The sequence below is a fragment of the Opisthorchis viverrini genome (assembly GCF_000715545.1).
Source record: "Opisthorchis viverrini unplaced genomic scaffold opera_v5_112, whole genome shotgun sequence".
Taxonomy (NCBI): Eukaryota; Metazoa; Platyhelminthes; class Trematoda; order Opisthorchiida; family Opisthorchiidae; genus Opisthorchis; species Opisthorchis viverrini.
In genome coordinates, this window is record NW_008751770.1 from 1065418 (window position 1) to 1079797 (window position 14380).

A 14380-nucleotide genomic window follows, 5' to 3' on the forward strand; every position below is an offset into this window, starting at 1 on the left:
GAACAGGAATGGCCGGGCTGCGAGTAGACGGTTACCAAAACCTTAGCTGAGGGGTGTGACTTTGCTTCTAGCCCGTGTAAGAAAAGTGGTTTTATGTTAGGCTTCGTGCAAATGGACTTATTATGTATCGGAGGTTTCCCAGGCAAAAATCTGGTTTGGAAGTCATCACGGACAGTTTTCGATGCGGTCCAGTAACGCTCATTCAAGACGTTGGTGTAGGAGCTTCAGAGGAAGACAATGCATCAGTCAGGCGCCGCGAAGAACATTAGCATCTTGATTGAACGGCTATCTGATTATAATCACCACGCACATGGGCGGTGTAAATGTTTCGTGTGTGTAGCCAAGATAGACTATGTCGCCCATCTCGATTCTAATGGATGTTAATGGCAGTCTTGCTGCCAGTTTCCACCCAGATTACTGGAATTAATATCGGGAGGTGTAGGCTCAATAAACCATTCAAATAAATCATGGTTGAGCAGCACCGAGGCATCCGGGTTGAACACTTATTTCGTGCGGCCGATGATGATGATGATAATCGAACAGTAGAGGGGGAAACACGAATAGTTAAACGTGGCCGGGGCGAACGCACCAGCGAACCAGCTAGAAAGGAGATTACATCTCACTCAGAGGCCAGGGTGGCGTTCGCCAGGCCCAAGCACCTATGACGCCGGCGCGATGTAAGTTTAACCACTAAGGGTAGGGTAAACACAGCATCGGTGCGAGGTATGCCACAGTAAGGATTAGAAACCTGGCTTGTACGCGCAGATAACCCAGTAAGCTGAAACACTGTTTTTGGGTCCAGCTGCAATGCCACTCGAAAGGGACCTAGTGTGCAACAACCTCTCATCACTGTACCATTCTGTAGAGGTGTTGCTATATACATGGTGACGTAGCTGTATCGTTCAGCTGTAGCACCCTGTCGGTGCCTAGCTGCCATGCCACACGAAGGATTCACCAGGGCTGGGATACTGCCAGGTCGCCCAAGCCTGGACAGGGGAAGTCGAGAGGCAGAGGTCGGGTTCGAACCACGGACCTTCCGTTCAGTAAATTCGCGCTCTAACCACTTGAGCCATCTCGCCCCGCGCAGAGGATGTACGAAGGCTGTCAGTGTTTGACCATCGGCGTCTCCGAAGTGTCTCCAGCGTACAACGAATCAATGTAAGACGAGGCAGGAATTAAAAAGTGTACTGTCCCTGTTAGGACGATCAGGTCCTAACAAACAATTCTACCTTTTGTAATACTTCACTGAGATTTCATTTGCACTCTGTTATAGTCAACTGAGCCTCAGCGTTCTTTTTTCCATTAGTTCATCTGCTATACAGCCGAAATTAATCCGATGTCTTTTGTCTCTTTTCTCGAGGTTTTCTCGCTCAAGCACCAGACTACCAAACGTGATGGAGTAAATTCCATCGAGCTCCTAAATCACCCAGCTAGCACAGTTTCCTGTGATGGGATCATGAAAGCAGTAAGCTGTGGCCTAGAGACTGCGAACGTGTTCACATTCATAGAAGAGACGATGCCACCTGGGAAAGACCAGCCTTTCAAGCACACGCTTGCATCGTCCAACGATTGATCGTGGCTGCCGAAGAATTGTCCAAATGGGGTTATCGGACGTAATCTGAGACCAAATCGTCTCAACGCCCATCACATCACCGTTACGTCACGCATAGCAATAGTCTTGGTTAAATTAATTTAGGAAAGCTGACGTCAGATATATATGTACATGTAGCGCACCTTCCCTGTGTTGGATGGCATGTTGATCGGAAGACCGGTCGGATGTCCCCTCTTTGAAAGCAACTATTCTGCGCCTCTTTGTAAGCTGTTCAACTTGTTTAGAGGTGGTGAGAAAGCAATACTGTATCAAAACACTCGTGATGGATAAAATGACATCACGAATGCGGAGCCGTCAATGCCGTGTTTGGCTGCTGTTTCTTTCGTGCAAGTCTATTGACTATAAGACGTGTGCAGTCAATTTTTCTAGCACATTACCATTGATCGCAGCCGACACATTCCGCCATATGACTTGCTTTGATAACGCGGCTGACGAAGCTCCTATTCATCGGATCACACTCGAGTAGATTCTGTGATTTGAGTGCACCGTGGAGAACCAATCAACGGTTCGTCTCACATCTGCGTGCTCACTGATTGCTCGCGAGTGGACTGTTCATGCACGGAGCGGGTCGGTTCAGTTTGGAAACGTAACCAATAACCGTCTTGAGAAAGTCAACGGGATTTAGAAAATGCGTGTATATCAGCCGACGATCTTGAACGTGCGATCCAAGGGGTCTCGCGGCACAAAGGATGACACATGTGCGAGCATGAGATGCAGACCTCTTACTAATGTGACGAGCGAGAAAGTTGGGAAGCGACAATGTGCTTCGCGTGGCTCAACGGTTGACAACTCCGGATCAAACTGACCCACGCACGCCCACGATGAAGCATTATCAAACTGACCATGTAAGGTAGTTTGACAGTTAGTTTTTGGAGCACACAATTCGTTCCAAAAAAAGATTACCAAATCGGATGATTCCCACACATTCACCTTCTGTTGATCCGTGTGGCTACCAAGGGACCAAGGAGTTCCCCCGTTGTTCACCTAAGCACAAGCCCCTTTCGTCTGACCTTGTCATGTTGCAGCCTATGCATGGTGAATCTTTAGCCAACAGTAGCTTAAGCCAATTGGCGCGGAAGACGATGCTTCCTTGAGTGGATGTACTTAACGGACCAGTAACCGGGAAACGCCTGATGCTATTACCACAACCTCGTAAACAACCTCTTCTTGGTTCGTCCCATACAAATTGGACATGCACGATAAATACCTCATTTGTGACGGCGTAGTTACACATAGTCGCTGGATAGCGCATTAGTTACCTTTGTTTGTGTCAACAACGCTCGCATCATACACATCTGGAAACCGCGTAAGTCGCCAAAGATTACATCTTAAAAAAGTTCAACTTTAGGCAAAGGCGGAGTGCAACTGGGACAAATAGTGAAAAACACTGTTGCAGTGCGTGTAAACCAAAGAACGGACATATTTATCATTAAATTTCTACGAAGCCTTTCATGAACTGCTCATGGGTCACATGAATGAAAAATCGAAAAGTTGTGGTAATAGTGATATTATTCCATCTGCTAACCATGAAAGGTGGTTATTAGACGGTTATATAACCGTCATATAGCCGGAAAGCTCGGTTATTTTTCACTGCATATGCCGCTGCGGACACGACGTTATTACCCATATTCTTCCATGGAAGTCGTCGAGCGGAAATGATTTACGGAGAGCGGGAAACGGAGCCTGTGCTTGTCCAAAAGCGCACCCTAAACCCTAAGCAACGCTTGTCGTGGAGGAAGTCCATGCAACGAGAACATCTGGGAACTAGGAACCAGGTTCGACGAGCCATTAGCCAGTATCCCCTCTTTTGACCAATCATGTGCAAGTTGGGGTTATGGCTGCTGCATTGGTCAACCGCCAGCGCTAAGCGGTCTCAGTGTTGTGTTCCGGGTTATCGATGTTCTGTAGGCGGTGATAGTCAAACGCCAAAAGTCTCACGTTGGGGTTATGACTATGGTCAGCAAGGCAGTACGGATCAACCCGGAGAATTGTCCTCTGCTCATGAAGGACAAACTCACGTCAGGCGAGAGCAGATTTTGGAGTTTGGATAATACTGTCCTGAATTTCATCTCTGATGCGCGGCGGAATCCGGAACTTAAGAACTCGCGGAGTAAGAAACCTTGCTCCCCACAGTGATTAGCTTGTCCGAAAACGTGGTATTTTGGTTCGATCCCACATTCTTGCAGCAGCACCTTAAAATTTGTGTGTGTGAAGCATACGACGAAAACTGCGGCAGAGTTTTTTTTACAGTATTCGAAATTATCTGCGTCTGGATTCGAATCAAAGAAGTTATTATAGTTCGCATACCTCATCTGTGTGAGGAAGCACCCCGGTAAAAGCTCAGTTCCCATAGCTTCCGAGGGGCAGTAACGCTCTGACTAGCTGATGAGGAATGGTGAAATACCTCTGAGTTTGATGGGTCGGCAGCTCAAAGTATACACTTGTGCGCCTGCCAAGCTTCGTCTAAAGTAGTCCCGAGCGCTATCAGTGTCATTGACGCTCTACAGAGGCCCAAGCAACCGCTGAAAAAGGAGACGAAGAAAGCCTAGGATTTGACGTTAAAATGAGTGACACCTCTTGAACACCTGCCTCGGTGAAGGCAAGGTCGACGCATCCTCGGTCATTGCAGAAACTAACAAAGTCCACTGGTCTCAGTCCTGGGGGCCTTCAGCAAATCTAAAGCGTCAGACAGGTTGGGAACACCGGATTGGCAATGTCGAGGTAAACTATGTGGCTTCAGGAGAGGATGTTTCTCCCAGTTAACCCTGATCATGGCACCTACTTCGAAGAGGTACGTCCACTTCAGCATTCATCTTGTCCAATGAAGACTACCAACTGTTAGGTGGTCTATGATCAGACATTATAATTTTAGCTTTCTCCTTCCCGGATGGGGACTGCGTTCCCAGTTCATCAACTGTCTATGAAATTAGCGGACATGGCACAGTCGAGCAGATAGTGCTATTCATGGACAAAATCCATCGCACATAATCAACAGTTGCGTGAATTTATCATCCATTAGGTAACTAGAGTGATCAAGTATGAACTAGTCAATTGTGTCGACATCCCCAATGCTGGCACTGACTTGCCCGCTATATAAACTTACGGTGATTGGCATCAATGGAGTTGAGGCTAACGTACCCATTGTGCATGGTCTGTGGCTGTCGTAACCATGAGGCTGGACCTCCAAACAGTTTGTTGCAGACCGCTACAGCATTTTTGTGGTCGAGACAGCATACAGGGGCACTTGGCGTGAAACCAACATTCACCCAAGCGACAGTAAGTAGCCCACGCAGGCTTGTGCACGTTCATACAGGTGTACCAAGCCGGCACTTATACTGTCGATCATGGCGTTGAAACATTATCAACATCCGATACAAACGAAGGATATTCTTACCTTTCAAGCCAGTGTTCAATTGACGCCAGGCATTTTCCTCATATCAAGAGTGGATGTGGATATGCCGAAAATGTGTCCAAAAATAGATATTCACTAATGATCTATTACCGTTTGTTCGCGGCATTAAAATCATCTTTATACAATCTTCCCGAGAAAGTTAGCCACGTTAGCCAGGCAACCATTCGGACATGTGGTATCCCCTAAAATATCCATCACTCTTCGCTCAACTAGCATGGAGAACTGCGCCGTATCATCAATGGCGAGATTTCATGCAACGCAGATGTGATGTTTCCCCGTAGTCCCGGTTCTCATTTGCTTGTCGAACTTCAAAATATCCTTCTCGGTTTTTGTGGCTCCTACCTCCAAATGTGAATAAATCCATGCCCAAAATACCCTGAAGAACGCGGTGATGGAATAGCTCAACCCGTATCTGCTTGTAACTTAGGGTAGTTGGTCTGCTCCATGAGCCTGTAATTTGGATTGCAGACTTCTCACCAGCACCTGAGGCGACACTGTAAGTGCGGGGATAAGTCAAATCGTCGTCCCAGCTGTCACGTGGACTAAGACACAATGCCCCATCTACTGAAGAGAAAAAGGCAATAAGTAGCCTCGGAGTGAACAAATCTGTTGTTATTTTTCCAGCCCCTAAGAAAAATGACAGTCGTTCCGGAAAATGCAGAAAACAGCGACAGAGCTAACGAACTCCTCGGCGACACAAAAACGTACTGCCACTTGCAGACGGACCAAACTGCGAAAAACACCGAAACATTTCGGGTATCAGCTGCGTGGAGTAAACTTCATCGACTTTATCCACGCCCCTTCAAGAGCCCAGTTCAAACCATTATTGCACACTTATTTATGCAAGTCCTCGCGCTGTCAAGCATACTGCCCGTTCCAGCAAACCTAAAGAGCGGGTTTTCATCCTTTCTTTCCTTGCGCCTTTTAGGTTAACCNCGCTGTCAAGCATACTGCCCCGTTCCAGAAACCTAAAGAGCGGTTTTTCATCCTTTTTTCGCTTGCGCCTTTAAGGTTAACGACAGCCATTGAACGACATGAAAAAACCTACCCAGAAAACTTGGGCAAAACCCTCCATCCTCTGTATCAGTCCGTGTATTTGTGAATCCTTGAAAATAAAAGTACTGAAGCAGCCAAAGAACGTTCATAAAGACGTGGAAGAAGAGTGCTTAAGGTTGAAGTCATTTCGCACTTAGCCAATTTTACAGACTTCCAAAGCCTTGCAAACAACGACACCTTCACGCTCACAAGGAACGCCCACCCACAGTAGTTCAGGAAAACCATAGAAGCAGATGGGGTGTCTCATTATTGAATCTTGACCATCAGTCGACAGAAGGAAATAATCTCTGGAGAGAAGGAAAAATGTGAAAATCGAGGATGGCAAATTAATTGTGTGCAGTGATGTAACCTGTCTGGTCAGCTTGGTTGGGTTGAATTAGGCAAGCATGGCATTTGCAAAAATTGTGAATGGTCAGAGGACCACAAATATGACACTTGAGAGATGAATTCTACGCAATATTGGATCTGTACTCGACGACGTACTCTGTGTTCGATGCAAGTGTCAATCGAATCCAAGTCACCGGATTCATCGAGGGACATACCATTTAAAAACTGGAGCAGGATGTGCTGTCGGATGTTTGACCGAAATATAGGTGCGATATACAAATGTCACGCGTGACATTTCAAACACAACAGAACGAACGAGCCAAATGCTCAACATTTTTCCGACATCAGCACTGCATTGGAGAAGGAGAGGAGAACTAATTTTTGTTTCCGGATGTGCTCGTCACAATGACAGCTAACGATAATATACGGGTGATAAACACACCTGGACCCGATCGTTAACTGTTTCAGGAACCACCCAAATCGCCACAAAAGGAGTTTTGTTTCAACCTTTCTCAAACAGGTGGAGATGCATTGCAGCATACCATTGTAAAAGACTAATGAAGCGGTGTCACTATCAGATATTTCAAAATAATTGGTACCACAGATATTCCATACGGCGATGTTGCGAAACCATCCCTAGGCTGATTTGTCAACACAACCAAAGTAGAGTTAGGTTATACTTCCACACACCAAAAACATTGCGAAATCACTGCAAGATATCTATGGTAATGTGAAACGACGGGGACCTTAAGGCTTCCTACGTGTTTTAAGCTTTGTGCGTCAAACCGAATACTTGGCGCAGGACAAATGAACGCGATCTACGCGATTAAATGTGAGAACTGCGACGAGCACCACGTTGGCCATGGTTGAAGCAAACTGGCTGCCGGAATACGTGAAAACAGGAGTGCTAGCTGAAATGTCACGCGTTTTACCTCATCACGACAGAGGAAAACAATAATTCTATGGCGGCAACCCCCAAACACTCATTGATGAGGGGACAACACAAGAACGGCAACTTACCAAGGTGGAACGCTTTACATAAACATCGAACAGTAAAGCCATCGACGGTGACCTGGTTTACCATGGCCTACGAACCAAAGGACCGCACGCTTGTAGATTCTGAGGGTATGCGAGTTATCCAATCAACCCAACATTTTGGATGTCACCCCGATTGGTGATGAGGGAGTTACAATCCAGGTGCCACTGCTGACGAGCATACGAATTACCAGCCAGCTCCCCTGAACTACATATATTCCAAAGCGTCACCTTGCACCCCCCTAGAGAGATTGGGAAAGGTGACTCGCCAGAGCGCAGCAATTATCGTAAATAATGACAAATATCATCGCTCGGGCCATTCGTCGGGGTTGCCTGAAGCGATCCCACGTCGGTGTCATTACTGACCACCGAACACAGCCCGGATGTTGGCAAGCAGGAGGCTAAGATGTTCTGATTCAGCCAGTGGACCATTTGTAATCAAGTTGTCATCCATGAAAAACCCTGCCAATGTAGCCGGATCACAGAATGCACCAATAACTCCTATCTATGGTGTTTAACGCATGAGAGCCCTCAGATTCACTCCGTACAATGCCATATACCGGAGAATTCAGCTGCGCGGATCAAACACAAACGCAAGTGGAATCAATGTACCGTTCAACATGCATGAGGAGGGCTGTCCCGCTCATCAGCCAACGTATGGTTTGAAATACAATATTTATTTTTTCATAGCCATAGTACTCAGCCGACCAAAGATCGCTAGTTTTGAAATTGTGCCCAGATTAATCTTGATGAGGCTTTCCACCCCTTTTCGATTCCTACGCTAGGCTAAGGGTTCCGTGGTTTGCTGGTTTCCACAGGATATATCCTTCGATAAAGATTCAACCACTCCCAGTTTGCAGCCCAGCTCTGGTGAACAGTCGTTCGAGGATCTTCCGAATACCTTGGAAAGCTGTTTAAGAATGATACATCAAGCAATCACCCGTTATTCGAGGGCGATTTCACTACCCAGTTAAAAAGCAAAACTTGCCCCCCAGCTCCCAGTGTAAAATAATAGCTGTCTAACACTTTCATATTTTGCTGATCTCTTCCGTCCCCTACGACGGATACAACGGCGCCTGCATATCTATAGCCCCAGTCTGCCTTTTCCACCACAGAAATTTCCAATGCATCTCAAGACGGGGAAAATCTGTTCATTAGAGTCGACGTTGGAAAGCAGTCTTATTGAGACCCACACCGATACATAACTAGGCCTCATCTCGCATCTATGTCGCTTCTGCGTGGTGATTACGAATGAAGCAATATTTATAACCTTGGCAACCGGACTATTCACCTGCATCTAAAGTGGCCTCAAGACGATCATGCAGTCATTTCACTCTGTAGACAGACAGCAGAAATGGGATCGTATCTTGAGTGGTATCCGCTCCGGCGACGATTGATGTAACGTTCCACTTCCAGCAAAGTCCTCCGTCATGTAAAATCGCGCTATCAAACTTGGTTGGTGCGCAATTTTCTCACTCTGATTAGCACATCACACACGCTTTCACGGCCTTCGATGGTGAAAAACTTTGAAAATATTTCTTCAAACAACCTAAAGAAAATGGCTTCTGTTTCGCCTATGTTCTGAGCATATCAGAGCACGTATGTCATCTCCGCACTTGAAAATAGCGAATCGAGGAATATGCTGAACCCCTAGATGTGAATTTTTTACTTAATTAGCGCGATGGAAGAAGCTGCACGTAAGCGTTGTTCCCCAAAGTTTACATTCAAGTTAGTCCTCAGAGAATAAAAACGCGGTTTGAATGAAAAACCATAGTGAGAATGAGGAGGCAGGCTATGTAGTAACATTTAGGACACCAGCCGTTCACCACACCAGCCGAGGATATTGTGCGTCTACGGTATGCATTGTTCACTACGTAGCCCTTCATGCATGTAATAGTGTTTATTCGCAACTAGTGGGTAGAATACTGTTATATTCAGAATAAATTGTTACTGGCGGAATTTTTGAGCAATAGGAATCGCGCAGAAAAAAGACAGTAAGCATTATCCTATGTAGACGTGATCATCCCAGACCAGCACGTGCAGTGAAGCATAGTTACTACTGCTTTCATCACTTTTGGAGAAAACATCGAGTTGAAGCGGGTTCAGACAGTTATTACCTGAGGTTGATGGGCAAAAGCAAAACAATGGAGGGCAAAACAAGAGGCATACTGTATGACACATAGCAAGAAAACTGCGAATTACGGAAAATACGGGACTAGAACAATGAATCTGGTAAAGCAGCAGAAGTGCCGCGATCTAGCCGGTCACTTGCAACTAAATCCTGAAATTACATCTGAGACCTAATGGTCTTGGAACGTTGGGCTTTTCGCCAGAGTCAAGAAAGGTTTCAGTGAAGATAATGAAGTGGAGGGAGTTTGTTCGTAGTCGCAGTCAATGGAAAGAGTGAGAGTGAGAGTACGGTCAAGAGTAGGAATTGATCAGTTGCAGGTGTGCTAACCTAACAAACTTGGCAGTGCCGTGACGACACTGCTCTGACATATTTCGGTTTTTGGATAGCCCCGTGATGAACGTCATGCTTTCAGTGATTGGATTACAACGTACAGTTCTGTGAGCAGCGGGATTTGTGGGCTGGCCAAAGGGTTCGTCAGGGGAAGAAAGAAACCCATGCAAGTTTGCATTCTTTTTGGTCAGGTTGAGGATCCCTGTGAATGTGGATCACAGGCCAGGCAGAGTGGATAACAGCTAAGCAGAGCGCCCGAATCAGGTATTGCTGAAGTTCGCAGCCTGGATAGATTAGGTAAAGGGATTAGATCATTAAAGCCTGGTGAGTATGAGAAAACATCAGATAAGAAATGTGCATTAGTAGGGAGACAAATATTTAACGTTGATTACAAGTAGGGTGGTGACAAAAGTGGCTAAATGAGACAGGGTAAGGTAGATTTGCACTTTGTAAACTGGCGATCGGGCACGGGTTGAGTTTGATAACAGATTATAGTGCGGCAGCTCCTACAATCCCCCATGCCACTGTTTCCATGAAATGAGGGTGTAGAAATGGAGTAAGGGTTAGTTGGACGGCACACAGCAGGACCCACAACTTGGTTCGCCTCAGTACGGCCTTTCGAAACATTCGGTATACTTCCAAGTTTATCTCCACAGCATGCATACTTTGCTTTGCATTGGGCACGCACAAATCAATTGTGCCTAAAACAGCTTCTGACACCAGTAGCTTTAATTCACTCCCATCACCTGGTAGGACAGAAGTGGCGAAATCGGGTTCCCCGTATCCTTGAATCCCTGTGTTGCTACGATATGCTTAATGCGATGATCGGTTCTAATTGTTTCTTTCTGTTTTTGGATCCTACAGGCCTGCGTTCATTCGGACGGAATTCCCGGGGGTTATATCACGAATAATACCGAAATATATTCCGAAATAGATAGTCTTCGAAATATTTACTTCGTCTTAAGTTTAAACATCAGAAAACATTTTTAACGGGGCAGATCCGTTTCTTCTTGGACTAAAAATTACCTCGAGGCGCCATACTCTCCTCTGCCTTATCAGGCAGCTCGGTTCCACCTGCCTAAGGAAGACACGCCCTTTCCAATCTTTGTTTCTGGGGCCATCGGGTTTGGAACTTTCATCGTAGTGGTGTATCCTCTTTTACCACGCCAAGGTCTACTTTCCGCCCTCTTTTTGGGGCTTCGTTGATGGTCTCATTACTCAAGGGAATTTCGGTATTGCCGCCGGGAGTTCACCACCGCTCTCTGTCAAATCATTGTTATAACACCCAGTATTAAAGCCTTATGAGGCATTCCGGAAGGCCGTTTTAACCTCGGGTGCAGCTAGGCACTTCTTAGAGTTTGTTGGCTTAGGTGCAGGTGCTGGTTTAAGTTATGATTGAGGCAGACGCACAGTTAGTCAATTTGGAGTCATTCAAATTAGTACTGATGATAATTCATCATTAAACTGGGCCAACAGGATGGTGTTCCTCACTTTCTTTCCAGAATACCTAATTTCATGGCGTGGTGTGGTTTATCAGTGGTTTGAATTCAACAACAGCCTGCAGGGGCATCTGATGCCTCAACTAGTCACTGTGTCATCCTGCAGGCACGCGGGAACTTAATCTGTCCTACACCAGATCGAACCATTGACTACGTGCTAATCCTCGACTTATTACCACCAATAATGGTTATGGAGGTATGCGGATTCCGAGATGCAGAGCCCGTCGAACAAAAGTGAGGCTGCCTGGGGCTCTATGGCAGGCACGTGAGAGCCCTGGTTGAGTATAATTAAGAACGCTGTTTTGCCCTTTCAACCACATAATTAAAACACAATTGCATCAAGTACTGAATATTATACCAACGACAGAATGAGTGTCCTTGAACGGGTACGTCGCTTGCCGCAGGATTCCTACATATTTTATGGAATTGCACATGATGGTGCAGTAGGCTTTTTGCGTCTCATGGCATTCAACATGTCGTCGAAAGTCTGTTGTCACCATTGAAGATATTCAACAGGATGGCAAACCCACTGCGCATCTCCGGGCGCGCGCCTTCCGGTTTATCTTTATCACATCAGTGACAACACCAATGATGCCAGTGGTGTTTTGCGCCCGTACAGTGACAGATTCAGTTTAATTATATTTTAGCCATTAAATCTAAGAGGGGGAAATAATATGGGAGCAGCACAATGGTAGCATGGTGCAGGCATTCTGAGGTACATTTTTTACACAAAATCTATCCCGCTGTGCTCTTGAAAGACAAGCCCTGTGGGACTATTCGACTTCCAAGGGTAGTATCGCACCGTGATCCGCGAATCATGCATATCATATTGTCATCGTACTCCATACTCTGCTTGCAGTTTTCGCTCTAGCTATCCGCTAAAATCTTGTCTCACTCTACAGCGCCCCAAACCGCCTTGTGTCTGAGCGTTGCTGAGTCTCCTTAATAATTGTTTGTGATGGCTTTTAGGCATATTTTATACTTTAGCACGATCCTCTGATAATCGGCCGACTTCTTCAGCAGCCAACCAGTTTTTCACGTGGGCTAGCTCCAAAGCACATGCGCTAGAAATTCAATGTTGGCTGTTGTTTAATCCTACCCTTTCTCCACACCGGGTTTCATGGATGGCTACACAACTACGGCTTAAGAAGCATTTAGTACAATTTCGCGTATTCACACGTATTCACGCGTATTCACTCCGATTGCTGGTCTCATACCTAACTGTCCCCATTTCATTGGCAGTTGTCGTTTCTAAGATCATAACCTCCCTCGTTGCCACATAAGTCAAGATCAAGAGGCCCCTGTTTAATTCAGAAAACCCATAGAAGAGCACCATCTAGACTTATAGATGCCGGGTTGGACTTGTCCAGCTTGTGTCGCTTATGTGACACCGCCTGAATTACAGATAAAAAACCGATCACCGCAAATACTGCGATGATTCACCGTTGTGTTTGGAAGAGGTCGGCCAGACGGGTTAGCACAGAAGCCCTGTCACTAGCTGCAGTTCTGTACATTTTGCTTCAATGATATTTCTTCTCCGATATAGAAACAGGGACGGGCACTGACGAGGTAGGTCAACGAAGCTCTAAGTTGCAAAACCGTTTGTTAAATGGACCTGAAAAGAGCAAGCAGAAGCAGCAAAACAAAAGCACCATTAGTGTTCACCATGCTATTCCAAAAGGGGCAACATCCTTCATCGACAATGGATAGCAATGTGGTTTATTTGCGTTCAGGGATTTTTATTAGCTGGATTTTTAGTGGTCCCAAAACCGATACTCTAAAGCGATACTCTGATTAGCGCACATATGTATGTATACTAACGCGGTAAGAAAAATATCGATTTCCGCTTACTCAGGATTCCCTTCCAAACAAAACATGAGCGGTTATAATGAGTATCCGCTCAACTACGGGCGTCTGTACTAGATGGCTGAATACAATTACCAACCGTGAAGCAAATAGATAGGGTCGTGATTTGGAACGACCAAGGTAGAGCGCGTGTCACATTAAAACAATGTGCGGTAGAAATTCACCTACATAGGTTGATCGCTATGGTCAGCAAAAGCAAGATTATGCAATAATTGAAGGCACTGCAACAATTGAACCAGATTGCTAACGTTTGGATAAGTGTGTTAAGTTGAACATGTCTGAGTAATTTGTATACTGAGATTCCGTGAAAACAATAAACCTTTCACTCAGCAATCCTATCCTTTCCGGTTTGGCACGCAAGCGCTTGCATGCTACGGACGGAGAGGTAGTACAGTACGAGGATGATCAGTTCGATCATTTTCCGTGCAAAAAGGCAGCAAAGGTGCTTCGCAGTTAGACATAACTTTGGGCTATTTTTCCTTTAAACTTCTCATTGTTCACTCGAGAGTAATTTGAAAGAATTCTGCGAAAAAAGATGTGATAAAGCAACCAAGGAAAAAAATTAGATTTATCTGAAATTTGGAGCGGAAAATGAGACTCATGGTCGGCAAAATTAAGCATGATCGACAACTAAAGCCATTCTGTGATTTCAAAACGGAATAACACTAAATGAAGGCCTACCATCTTTTAGCCACTTCGGGACTACTTCTATGCAGACAACGTCACTGGTTAAAGGGTCTATACTACATTCATCAGGTCCGCGGAGATGAACTCACTAAACGAAGGGTGTGCGCGCCACATGACGATGTTTTGGTGACAGTCGACGACGTGAACAAAATGTGCCCAACTCTGCAGTGCCAAATTTTGTAAACAAGAAAACCCGTTGGTTCCAGCCAACGATAATGCAATGCTGGTTGTTAACATAAGGCATATCTCGCGTATGGGCAGACTGAGCCATGTTAATTACAAAACCACTGCTTTCAATACAAAAGCACAACTTGAATCAGGTAGTTCTACTGCTCTAATTGCACCAAATACACAGTCGATAAATGATGGATGACTACGTGATGGTAGCAACCAAGTATAAATAAAAAGCAACTTGCTTTTCGACA

At 45.6% G+C, this 14380-nt stretch overlaps 1 protein-coding gene across 1 annotated transcript in view; it reads right to left on the bottom strand.

The window, feature by feature from the left end:
* Nucleotides 1–4752, bottom strand: part of T265_05823 (hypothetical protein) — a gene marked incomplete at both ends in the record, with an annotated part of 29009 nt that extends 24257 nt beyond the window's left edge. The window contains one exon of the mRNA XM_009170930.1: nucleotides 4716–4752. Within this exon, the coding sequence (XP_009169194.1) occupies nucleotides 4716–4727 (12 nt within the window). The remainder of the gene's footprint in view (nucleotides 1–4715) is intronic.
* Nucleotides 4753–14380: the final 9628 nt, after the last annotated feature.